The sequence below is a fragment of the Hyperolius riggenbachi genome, chromosome 3 (assembly GCF_040937935.1).
Source record: "Hyperolius riggenbachi isolate aHypRig1 chromosome 3, aHypRig1.pri, whole genome shotgun sequence".
Taxonomy (NCBI): domain Eukaryota; kingdom Metazoa; phylum Chordata; class Amphibia; order Anura; family Hyperoliidae; genus Hyperolius; species Hyperolius riggenbachi.
The window spans coordinates 104,560,718-104,574,058 of record NC_090648.1 but is presented as its reverse complement, the minus strand read 5'-3'; the positions used below and the strand labels follow the sequence as shown (position 1 = coordinate 104,574,058).

The following is a 13,341-nucleotide window of genomic DNA, read 5'->3' as shown; positions in this document are numbered from 1 at the left end:
TATTTACAAAAAAAATTTAATAAAATAAAATAACACTGAGCTTTGTTTGTATTATTGCAGTTTTAAAGGACCACTATTGCAAATAAATAAATAAATAAAAATAACATTTAAAATGCATGTGTATGCAAATGTAGAGAAGGTACACTTGTTCCAGAGTAAAATGCACTCTAAATTACCTTTTTTTTTTAAAAGAGTTTTCTTTGTTTTTAAAACCAGTTACTGAATGGCAGTTGCTGAGTTCAATGGCCACAATAGGGTGCAAGCAAGTACACAGCCTGGCCAGTATCTTTGTATAGATCCTTTCCATGGAGTGCTAGAGTAATGGAAATACTTAGAATCTCCTGAGAAGATGGACTAGTCCAAAACCTGTCGCATCTCCCTGATCTTTACTGCCTACTGTAAGTGACAGCAACATAAAAGTCATTTATAGTGCATTTAGTCTGCGAAAAACGTACTTAAGTATGTGTCCACAGGTATTTTACATTTACAATTTTTGTGATAGTGGTCCTTTAAGATAAAATGGGCCTGATCCAATTCACTTTTTCTCCTAAGTTTTCTCTTAGGAGATCGTTTTTCCTCTTCTGTTTAAAAAAACTTTTCAGCACTCTAAATTAACAAAAAAAAAAGTATCAAAAAGTATTTTCTTGCTTGCCAGTCGCTTCAAAGGCATTTTATTGATAAGATGGGAAAATAACACCCATGAGAACACTTAGGACAAAAAAGTTAATTGGATTGCGCTCAATGGGGTTAATTCACTAAACCATACTAATAGCATGGCCACACTAGCGTTTTGTGTGCGTTATAATGAGCGTAACGGTTTTCACGCAAATGCACATTTTTGCATGTGAAAATGCCCATTTGCATGGCAAAATTCTCATTTGCACGCACAAACCATTACAGCGTTATAACGTGCGCAAAACACTAGCGCGGCTGTGCTATAAATTCGCATGGTTTAGTGAATCAACCCCAATAAGTTGATGAAGATGTTAAGATGGCCCATATGCAATTCACTTTTTCTCTTGAGTTTTCTCCTAGGAGATATTTTTTAATATTTTCTTTATAATAACTTTTCAACCCTTTGCAATTAAAGAAGTCTCAAAAAGTAGGTGAAAAAGTGATATTAAAATTATGTTGAATGTTTTCTTACTTGCTGGCGTTTTAAAGGGTATTTTATTGACAAGTTGTAAAAATATCACCTAGGAGAAAAGTCAATTGCATATGGGAAGCTAATTGCATTGTATCAGAAGTATTCAATGAAATGACCCATAAATCCAAAATAGAGAAACTAATGCAGATCTGTATTGTCTGTATTAACCAATTAGATGGTTAGATAGTTGCATGGGTCATTTTCCAGTAGTGATGACAAAAAGTGACCCAGAATCTGATTGGTTGCTGAGGGAACGCCTGCATCTTCCACATCCCTCGTTACAATCTATGTAAGTCTGCAGTTGCAGTCTCTGGATGCAGATAAAGAACAAGAAAGCCGTACCGTACTCCAGACAAGGGTCCGTACCTTCCGTAGGGTCCAGTCGTCTTGCCCGCCTCCCATGCTTTGAGTTGTTGTGTACAAACATATTATCTGACACGGCCAGGACATGTCCATCTACATTCACCGTGGTGGAGAGGACAACCTGTGAAGAAAGGGATGTTAGACGTGCCAGATTGGATGTTAAGTCATGTGTTTGTAATGCAATGTGTTGCTATTAGTGATACATGATCAACCCGTACATTTTAAGCAGTGTTGCGTGCGGATTTTCACCAAAGTAATTTTTTGCATCGAAAATGCTATTTTCGATTTCAAAAAGATATTCACGAAAAGTCATTATATTTTCCCAAAATAGTCTAAGAAAACAAATTTTTCTTTCTGATCTATACATTTGCGAAAAATGCAAAAAAATGTTATATTGCCACGCAAATTGGCAAAAAGATAAAAATAGGTTATTTTTAGCACAAAAGTTTTCTAAAGTTCAAAAAATCACAAACGTAGCAGAAATTATTTTCTACAGCATTTTCACTCGAAAGTTGAATGTTACATTATTTTTGCGAATTAATGCTAATAGAATGTAGCCATTTTCTCTCATCACTGATTGCAAGCCTATTTGGCAGGGAATCCTTTATTCACATCTGCAACACAAGTAAACATTTTCTCAAATGGGCAAGGGACCTCCACCCAGCGTCTCTCATTTCTGTTGTACCTATTCTATCAAAAGGGTTCCTGTACTGCTCGGTGTTACCATATTGTGCATGAACTACGTAGATGTTTTTTTACTTCCGTTACTGAAGTTTCAGACTGTACTATGCATGAGTTATGTATTATTTATGGTCTCCACTGTCTATTGTACTGTGCACAGCACCACACAAGATGATGTTGCCTTATTTATTGCATTTGTTCAAAGTCCCCAAGATAGAATGAACTAGACCTATTTATACATATTATTGCTTAGCCCTGAATAGATGACATGTGACATAATCTAGCAATTCCATTCCAAGACAAAAAACCCCATTGGAGCAGCGAAGTACCACACCTCGCAATGTTTATGAAAAACAAATATGTAGGCCCAATTAAAAACCTAAAAAAAAAAATTCTTTATTGACCAATCAAAAGTTAAAAACATTACAAATCTAGGAAAAGGGCTGCAGATCCAGTGGTGGATGGTACAAAACAATTCAAAAATTTGGCCCAAAAATGCAAGTATCAGGCAATTTATTGCAAAACAATTCTCTACTATGTGCAAATTGTATACATGTGCAAAATAAATAAATAAAAATAACAATAATAATAATAATAATAATAATGATTAGGGGATGAATTATCGTAAATGTAATGAAAGCACTAGTTATGATATTTGCATTTTTTGCCACATTTTTGAATAGTTTTGCACCATCCACCACTGGATCTGCAGCCCTTTCACTGGTGATGTTCTGTAATTTTTAATATTTCTCCTTTTTGATTGGCCAATAAAGAATTGTTTTTTTACTTTTTAAAATGTGCCTGCATTTTATTATTTCCTAAACATTGCGAATTGTGGCACTTTGCTGCTCCAATGTGGTTTGCTAGTCAACCCTGAGCATGTTGTTATCTATATTATCACCAATTTATTTCTCAGTTAGCAATGTTACCCCAGTTCAATTCCTTCGTAATGTAAAATTTTATATCATTTCGGGCCACTGTAGCTTGTTGATAGTCAGCAACAGTGTTGCTTGCGATTTATGCCAAAGTCATTTTTTTGCATCGAAGATTTTGAGAACATATTTTAGAAAATACATTGTATTTTTGCAATAAGGTCAAAGGAAACAAATTGTGTTATTTTTACTGCCAAACAATTAGCGAAAAATCACAAACTTATTACAAAATGATTTTCAATGCAATTTTTGCTTGAAAGTTGAATTTGACATTATTTTTGAGAAAATGAATGCAAAAAGAATATCAGCATTTTTGCTCAGCGCTGGTCACCAACACAAGAAAATGTTAACACAAAATGATACTGATTTGCACTAAATATGCTGACAGCCTCACCGAGTTCCCTTGTTACTATGCGTATATAATTAGGAGTTAATAATTGTAAAAGTAAATATAATTAAGAGCCCCTTCAGTTGGCCGCCTTTCTGTGTACTCCAGCCTGGGTACTGAGCCTCTAGGGCGTGAGGGTCAGACTCAGCCAGGCCCAGAAACACTACACAAGAGACCCGCTGACCTTGGGAAATCTTTACATCTTATCTAAACAGATCGAGGTCACAGGGTCTCTTCACCACCTTAACTGTTTCCATGTTTTACTGTGCTGGAGGTGTCAGAGTGTCCCTGACATGTGACAGGAAATTGGTTTAAGTGCCTAACAAAACTATAATGTGCCAGAACAGTTATGAGAGGGATAAAGGAAAATGGGCAGCATATTCTAAAGTAATATATGTCACAGGAAACTGTTAAAGCAGAGCTGAGTAAAAAGTCACACAGTAAAAAGACTCTGTAAACAATAGCTTTAATTAGTAGTCATCATTTTTCATCAGAGGAATTTTTTATTTTTATTCTTTTTTTTTTTTCATTAGAGGAATTTTAGATAAATAACAAAAATGAAGGTGGGGCCATTTATGTTTTAGTACTGTACTGACAGTACAGTTATTGTGATCTCACAATCTCTGACTTGGGGGCCATAAGGAGTGCCAGGACCTGGGCAGCTGCACAGAGTACCTCTATGGAAGCATCCACCTTGCTTTTAGTGTTAGGCATTAGAAGTGGGGTTAGTATTAGGCACTAGGAGGGGAGAAAGTTTTAGGCACTAGGAGGGGGGTTAGTGTTAGGCATTAGGAGTAAGAGGGGGGGTTAGTGTTAGACATTAGGAGGGGGTTAGTGTTAGGCATTAGGAGTAGGAGGGGGGTTAGTGTTAGGCATTGGTGGGGGCATTAGGCAGTAGTGTTAGGCATTAGGAGGGGGGTTAGTGTTAGGCATTAGAAGTAGGAGGGGGGTTAGTGTTAGGCAGTAGGAGGGGGGTTAGTGTTAGGCATTAGGAGTAGGAGGGGGGTTAGTGTTAGGCATTAGGAGTAATAGCGTAATATGTTGCGTAATATGTTGGCGCTTTATAAATACAATAAATAAATAAATAAAATTAGGAGTAGGAGGGGGGTTAGTGTTAGGCATTAGGAGTAGGAGGGGGGTTAGTGTTAGGCATTAGGAGTAGGAGGGGGGTTAGTGTTAGGCATTGGTGGAGGCATTAGGCAGTAGAGTTTGGCATTAGGAGGGGGGTTAGTTAGTGTTAAGCATCAGGAGGGAAGTTAGTATTAGGCATTAGGAGGGGGGAAAGTGTTAGGCATAACAATTTCCCACCCCATTCAGATGTTCTGTTTCACTTAAGGAATCTTTATGACATGTATTTATGCTTGAAAATATCTATGTATCCCCTTTTGATGTTGCATGTAAATAGCTGTCTGTTACATCAGTTTGTGAGCAAACAGGATTGAAGCCTATACAGCTGAAAGCTTGCTTATTCTTATTCTTTTAGGCCTCTTTCACAGTAGGACGGTGCATTTTGATGCAACGTTAAAGTCGCAACGCAAATTACAACGCAATGCCCCAAAAAAGTTGCAACGCAACTTAAAGAGAATCTGTATTGTTAAAATCGCACAAAAGTAAACATACCAGTGCGTTAGGGGACATTTCCTATTACCCTCTGTCACAATTTCACCGCATTAAAAGTAGTCAAAAACTGTTTTAAAAAGTTTGTTTATAAACAAACAAAATGGCCACCAAAACAGGAAGTAGGTTGATGTACAGCATGTCCACACATAGAAAATACATCCATACACAAGCAGGCTGTATACAGCCTTACTTCTGAATCTCAAGAGATCACTTGTGTGTGTTTACCTTCTGTCCCCAGGTTCTCTCATGCACTGAACATTACAGGCTTTCTGCAGACAGCTCTGCCTATGTCGTTAATTCCTCAGTATGTGACAGACCAGCTCCTTTCACAGCCTCCAGAGGAGGATTTTTATCCAGCTCTCTTCTATCACTGATAAGATAGCAGAGAAGCTGCTGGCTTATGTAAATAAAACACACACTGGAGTGTGCATAGAGGAACAGTTCAACACTGAAGAACTTGGCAGCCTTCCAGACACAGGCCGACAAGTCTGACAGGGGAAAATACATTGATTTATTACAGAGATGGTTATAGTAGAAAGAGCTGCAGTAAGCCAGATCACATAATGCTGGGAATACACGATGCGTTTTTGCGTTCGTTTGTGCCGTCGTTTTCGCTTTCGATCGATTCTACTCTCGATTCACTGCTCGATTCTCCTCTCGATTGCTTATCTTTTCTTATCAATTACATTCACTTGAATGAGGAGAATCGAAACGAAAGTAGAATCGACCAGATCCAACAGGTTGGAATTTATCTATCGAACCCATCTATCTAAAGTAAAAACTTAACGTGTATTCCCAGCATTAGAATAGGTTTAGGAACTTGTAGGATGGTAGAAAAAACGTTGTAATTTTTGTTACAGAGTCACTTTAATGCCCTGTTACGGTTGCATACAGTAGAGCATACAGGCAATGAAAAGTATGTTTCCAAGTGATTACTGAGCATGTGCAAACAGTCCAACGCAGCTAATAACGTGTATAACGCACTGCATGCAATACTTTCACTTAACATGCAGCGTTAGTCACCAACGCAACGTGTGCACTGTGAATGGGGCATTGATTTTTCATTGCAGTGACTTATTCAGCGTTGTTTTACCATGCGACTTTAACGTCACACTGTGAAAGAGGCCGTGGCAGGAAGGTGTAATGGTTAAGAGCTCTGCCTCTGACACAGGAGACCAGGGTTTGAATCTCTGCTCTGCCTGTTCAGTAAGCCAGCACCTATTCAGTAGGAGACCTTTGGCAAGTCTCCCTAACACTGCTACCGCCTATAGAGCGCGTCCTAGTGGCTGCAGCTCGGGCGCTTTGCGTCCGCCAGGAGAAAAGCGTGATATAAATGTTATTTGTCTTGTCTTGTCTTAACCCCCTTGGCGGTATGAAAAATACCGCCAGGGGGAAGCGCAGCAGTTTTTTAAAAAAAAATTTTTTTAATCATGTAGCGAGCCGAGGGCTCGCTACATGATAGACGCTGCTCAGCGGCATCCCCCCGCCCGCTTAGATCGCCTTCGGCGATCACCGATCAGGAAATCCCGTTCAAAGAACGGGATTTCCTGGAGGGCTTCCCCGTCGCCATGGCGACGGGACGGGATGGCGTCACCGATGTCAGCGACGTCGGGACGTCATTGGGAGACCCGATCCACCCCTCGGCGCTGCCTGGCACTGATTGGCCAGGCAGCGCTCGGGGTCTGGGGGGGGCCGCGCCGCACCGGATAGCGGCGATCGGGCGCGCGGCGGCGGCGATCGGGGTGCTGGCACAGCGAGCAAAGTGCTGGCTGCGTCCAGCAAAAAAAAAATTATGTAAATCGGCCCAGCAGGGCCTGAGCGGCACCCTCCGGCGGCTTACCCCGTGTCACACACGGGGTTACCGCCAAGGAGGTTTAAGGGGCACTACGGTGAAAAATTTAAAAATTTAAAATATGTGCAAACATATACAAATAGGAAGTACATTTTTTCCAGAGTAAAATGAGCCATAAATTACTTTTCTCCTATGTTGCTGTCACTTACAGTAGGTAGTAGAAATCTGACAGAAGTGACAGGTTTTGGACTAGTTCATCTCTTCATAGGGGATTCTCAGCCATTTATATCTTTTCAAAAGCACTTAGTGAATGGCAGTTGCTCTGTCCAACTGCCAAAAAAACCGCGTAGGCAGCAGGGAAGCTGGCCAGCATCATTATTTAAATCATTTTTAGGGAATATCTTTGTAAAGAAAAAAAGCCTTGCTGAGAATCCCCTATGAAGAGATGGACTAGTCCAAAACCTGTCGCTTCTGTCAGATTTCTTCTACCTACTGTAGTGACAGCAACATAGGAGAAAAGTAATTTACGGCTCATTTTACTCTGGAAAAATGTACTTCTTATTTGCTTACGTTTGCACATATTTTAAATTTTACAATTTTTTGCCCCTTTAAGTTAGCCAATAAATGCTATCATCCTGATACAAAACTTCTTGCATTAGGAGGGGGTTAGTGTTAGGCATTGAAGGAGGTTAGCATTAGGCATTAGGAGGGAGGGGTTAGTGTTAGGCATTAGGAGGGGAGTTAGTGTTAGGCATTATGAGGGGGTTAGTATTAAGCATTAGGAGGGGGGTTAGTGTTAAGCATTAGGAGGGTGGTTAGTGTTAGGCATTAGGAGGGGGGTTAGTGTTAGGTATTAGTAGGGGGGTTAATGTTAGGCATTAGGAGGGGTGTTAGTGTTAGGTATTAGGAGGGGGGTTAGTGTTAGGCATTGGGAGGGGGATTAGTGTTAGGTATTAGAAGGGGGGTTAGTGTTAGGTTTTAGGAGGGGGGTTAGTGTTAGGCATTAGGAGTGGAGTTAGTGTTAGGCATAAGGAGGGGGATTAGTGTTAGGTATTAGAAGGGGGGTTAGTGTTAGGCATTAGGAGGGGGGTTAGTGTTAGGCATTAGGGGGTTAGTATTAGGTATTAGGATGGGGTTAGTGTTAGGCATTAGGAGGGGGATTCGTGTTAGCTATTAGAAGGGGGTTAGTGTTAGGCTTTAGAAAGGGAGTTACTGTTAGGCATTAGGAGGGGGGTCAGTGTTAAGCATTATGAGGGGGTTAGTGTTAAGCATTAGGAGGGTGGTTAGTGTTAAGCATTAAGAGGGGGGTTAGTGTTAGGCATTAGGGAGGATTAGTGTTAGGTATTAGGAGGGGGGTTAGTGATAGGCATCAGGAGGGGGTTAGTGTTAGGCATCAAGAGGGGGTTAGTGTTATGCATTAAAAGGGAGGGTTAGTGGTAGGTAGGAGGGGGGTTAGAGTTAGGCATCAGAAGGGGGGTTAGTGTTAGGCATTAGGAGGGGGATTAGTGTTAGGCATTAGGAGGGGGATTAGTGTTAGGCACTAGGAGGGGGATTAGTGTTAGGCATTAGGAGGGGGGTTAGTGTTAGGCATTAGGAGGTGGGGGGGGGTTAGTGTGAGAATGGGTGCTGGGTTAGTCTGTAGTAAAATATCTGCAATGTAAATTACCAATATTTTTTCTAGCAGCAGCACCACCAAACTCAAACTGTAGCAGTGCTACCCATAAACAGGGCCTAACGTGGAAGACCCAGTGTTTAACCTTACATGGAGGTCCTAAGGTGGGCCCCTAACCTTGTACAGGGTTCACTATTTTTTATGAATTTATGGACCCGGCCCTTCAATCACTCAAGACTTAATGGAAAGCACTGTGCGAACATCAGTTTCAGAAAAAGAAACCTGAAAAAATGTTCTTAAACAAATCTGTGCAAAAGCAACAGTAAAACATAGCAAAAAATTGCAAGGAATGACTTGTGTTTTATATGCAGATACAATAAAATAATATACAGTGTATATAAAATATTGGTCAGATTTTTGTAAGTTTTTGCCAGTTTACAGGTTTTTAAACTTACCTTTCATATAATTTATTGTTAGTATAAAAAGTTTTTTTGTTTTTTTTAATTTAACGAGTAAGTATTAAATAGGGAGTGGCCGTGCACTCAGTTTTCAAGGTAAAATAGATTCTCTAACAAGAATATCCAGCACAGAATACATGTCTGGATATATTGATTGTAACTTAAAAAAAATGTCTCATTTTACTTGACTGACATATGGTGATAGGCGTATACCTCCTGCGTGAGTCAGCCTGCAGTGTGGTGTAATTTAATCTCTGTTGATTTCAACTGAGTTTTTGAATAGTAATAATAACAAAGTCATGCGGGGGCTTTTTCAGTTTAATTTATTTAGTGTAACAGCCATAAAGAGACAAATATGGTTACTGATTTTTTTCACTGCTAATTATTTAGCAATTGCGGCAAACATTTAAAAAAAAGTGAAATCTTTATTTTTTTCTCAACCTGCTATGAAAAGCTTTTAATGTAATTTAATTGTGAATAAAAAATGACATACCTGGAACCGTCTCATGTCTCGGGGGTTCCCTGCCGTCTTTAGACAGTTCTGGTTACATTTCAAAAAGAACTTGAGGAAGAACCTGTAGGAAACATTGTGATGTGACATGTTACAAGTAGGAAGTGACATCATCGTGAGCGTGAGGCAATACATGACATTCATTGGTCTAACTATGCATGGATGGTATGCAATATCATCATCCACATTGCGGTATGCCCATTGACTGTAGACAACTGTATTATGATCCTGATGATTTTGCTGGGATCCACAGACAAGGGAATGTCTGCTGCTGATATCTTATCTCAGCGAGTACCACTGCCTGATCTAGAGGGAAATTTTTATCAACAGGCATTGGCTAACATCTTGCTAAAAAAAATGGCTGGAATTTTAGTCAGTGGCGTAGAGATAGGTCTATGGAGGCTCAATCACAAAGCCTTTCTGCTCAATTATCTAATCTTAATGGGAACTTGAAGTGAGAATGGTGTGGAGGCTGCTATATTTATTTGCGTTTAAACTTGCCTTGAAGTCAAGATAAGCAACAGCATGATAACCTTTGACGGGAAAAAAAAAACATTTCTTTGTTACAGCTGATACAGATCCTGCAATAAATCTGCAGTCAGTAGACATAGGGTCAACAGCCTGTGTTTACAAATTAGCAGCTCTGCTGAGGCAGCCAGCTGACACAGCTGAGAGATCCAGGGCTTGATTCACAAAGCGGTGATAACTGTTAGCACGCCTGTGAAAACCCCCTTAGCACGTCTAAACGAGCTTTTCGCACGCAAAACTTTATGCGCGCAAAACTTTATGCGCGCAAAACTTTATGCACGTAAAACTTTACGCGCGCACTACACAGAGCGCAGGGTGCTCCGCGCGAAGTGCCCATTAAAGCCTATGGGACTTAGCGCACGCATAGGACTTTGCGCACGCAAAACTTTGCGCGCGATCTGATTGAGAAATCCGGTGCTAACCTACTTAGCACCCTGGTTAGCGCGCCTAAAGAGTTTAGACGTGCTAAGTAGGTTAGCACCGCTTTGTGAATCAAGCCCCCAATGACACTCCTGATTAGTCATAGATGAGGGGAAATTAGACAGGCTAAACTCTCTAAACACATAAAGGCCTAGTGCACACCAAAAACCGCTAGCAGATCCGCAAAATGCTAGCGGTTTTTGAAGCGTTCTTTTCTTATTATTATTATGAAGCATTTTGCTAGCGTTTTGCGGGTTTGTGTAGCGTTTTTGTGTAGCAGATTACAGATATTATTACAGTAAAGCTGTTACTGAACAGCGACTGTAACAAAAACACCTGGAAAACCGCTCTGATCTGGCGTTTTATCAAGCGTTTTGCGTTTTTTTCTATACCTAACATTGGAGGCAGAAATGCCTCCAAAATCCAAAAAATGCAGCAGCCCGGGAGTATGCGTTTCTGCAAAACGCCTCCCGCTCTGGTGTGCACCAGCCTATTGAAATACATTACCCTAGCGTATCTGCAGCCGCAAGCGGATCGAAAAACGCTGCCGAACCGCTTTGGTGTGCACTAGGCCAAAGGGTGTATTTCCTTATGTTTTCTTTCTGTTCTGTGAAAGAGTTCAGTTCCACTTTAAACAGTCGCGTCTGCAACGGAGGGGATCCGGGGACACCGGAGCTGCGACAAGGGACAGATCGGTTGCCTGGGGCTGGAGGAAGCCCCAGGTGAGTAGATCCTGTTTTTTTTTACCTCGCACCTGTCCTTTAAAGTGGACCTGAACTCTTGCACTGGACAGAAGGAAAACATAGCAAAATGCACCCGGTATGTATTTAGAGAGTTTAGCCTGTCTCATTCCCCCTCATCTGTGACTAATCACAACTGTTATTTGATCTCTCAGCTGTGTCAGCCAGCTGCCTCAACAGAGCAGCAAATTTGTTAACAGGATGTTAACCTTTTATCTGCTTCCATGAAAGAAGGAAGTAGAGACACTGCCGATTTATTGCAGAAGCTTTGTTAGCTGTAACAAAGAAATGTTTTTTATAGGTTATTATGCTGTTGCTTATCGTTTAGAACAGAGAGAAAGTTCCGAAATCAGGTTTGATTTCAACTTTCTTGATTAAACTGTACTGTCTACAAAAATCAAACCAATCCTCTGTACACCACTATTTGATTTTTGTTCTAAAAATCGATCAGAATTTTCTGGCATAAGTTAGGCCTACTACACACCGAGCGGTTTTGGTTGCGTTTTTAGAACCGCTTGCGGCTGCAGATACGCTTGGGTAATGTATTTCAATGGGCTGGTGCACACCAGAGCGGTAGGCGTTTTGCAGAAACGCATACTCCCGGGCTGCAGCATTTTTTGGATTTCGGAGGCGTTTCTGCCTCCAATGTTAAGTATAGGAAAAACGCAAAATGCTTGATAAAACGCCAGATCAGAGCGGTTTTCCAGGCGTTTTTGTTATAGTCGCTGTTCAGTAACAGCTTTACTGTAACAATATCTGTAATCTGCTACACAAAAAAACGCTACTCAAATCCGCAAAACGCTAGCAAAACACTTCATAATAAAAATGCTTCAAAAACCGCTAGCGTTTTGCGGATCTGCTAGCGGTTTTTGGTGTGCACTAGTAGGCCATATAGATCAAAAGATCAGATATACGGATAGCAGAAGATGACAGTGCTATATAAATACTAAATACTACTACTACTAATAATAATAATAATAAAATAAGCGTAAATAAATCATGAATAAGGAGCATGTCTGGTTAAGCAGAATATAAATTGTAAAAACATATATTATAATTCATGCACTACTGATTAGGGTTTTTTTTAATTTTTTTTATTTTAATTGATTGCAAAAACCCATTTTGAGTCGTCATGGCGCTAATTCCATAAAAGAACAGGTTTACTTGTTAGACGTTTTACTGGCTGTTGATGGTCGATTCATGAAGGTGATGTGTAAAATAATGCAAATAATAGTTGTAATTATCTCTTCCTTTTATCACCTGCTTGAGGCTGACAAAGACACTGTTTTATAATGTGCTGCTCCTTGCATAATGTATTCCGCTGCTATGTACACATGACACGCATATCAGCGCAATTCCATAGATGTAAATACCTTGACATAGATGAAATGAACTCACTGTCAACAGCAGTTTAACCAGTTATTAAAGTCCTCCGTTTAATGTTCAAGCGTGAGATATTCAGAGCAGGGCCGTGCAGAGGAGCCTTAAGGGGGCGGCGCTCACAATTTTTAAAAAGAGGTACCGATTTAATTTGATTGTATGTTTAATACCCCATCCCCAGATAGCAGTATTAGGGTCCATTTCCACTTTGTCTGAATACACAGTGTTCCCCCGCATGCAAGCTGGATGGGGAAACACTGCCTATTCAGACAACAGACTTGTCCAAATCGCATGCCAGTGCGATTCAGTCGGCATGCTGGAGTTCGCCGCAGCACAAGTCCAAATCCCTATAGGCGTGCATGCCGAGGCTATAGCGATTCAGCTGCGGCTTCGGAAATGGACGCTGAACCCCAGTGGAAACCGTCCCTTAAGCTACCCATGCATTAATCGCCTGCATATACACTCCACACCAATTTTCGATAGGTTTCAGCATCAAATCTATCAGAAATCGGCCTAGCACCGCCACCTTCGCCGCCTGCTTGGCCACCCCCAAATGTATATGTCCCCTGTCCTTATAAAGGTTTGCCTCTCTGTTGGCACCACTGCTCACCCCTTCCGGTGTCCGCCATCACCGCGAGCACCTGTAGCACATGACACCAGGCACATGCAGCAACATCCCTATATGCGCCAGTGTCACGTGGTACATGCGATTGCGGTGACAGTGGACACCGGAGGAGGCAAGGAGTCGCACCGGCAGTGAGCCTCTATA

At 40.9% G+C, this 13,341-nt stretch overlaps 1 protein-coding gene across 1 annotated transcript in view; it reads right to left on the bottom strand.

The window, feature by feature from the left end:
• EBF2 (EBF transcription factor 2) overlaps nucleotides 1–13,341 on the bottom strand; it is a 146,298-nt gene that overhangs the window by 39,196 nt on the left and 93,761 nt on the right. The window contains exons 6-7 of the mRNA XM_068274723.1: nucleotides 9,487–9,568; nucleotides 1,514–1,631 (exon numbers count right to left, since the gene is read on the bottom strand). Of these exons, the coding sequence (XP_068130824.1) occupies nucleotides 1,514–1,631; nucleotides 9,487–9,568 (200 nt within the window). The remainder of the gene's footprint in view (nucleotides 1–1,513; nucleotides 1,632–9,486; nucleotides 9,569–13,341) is intronic.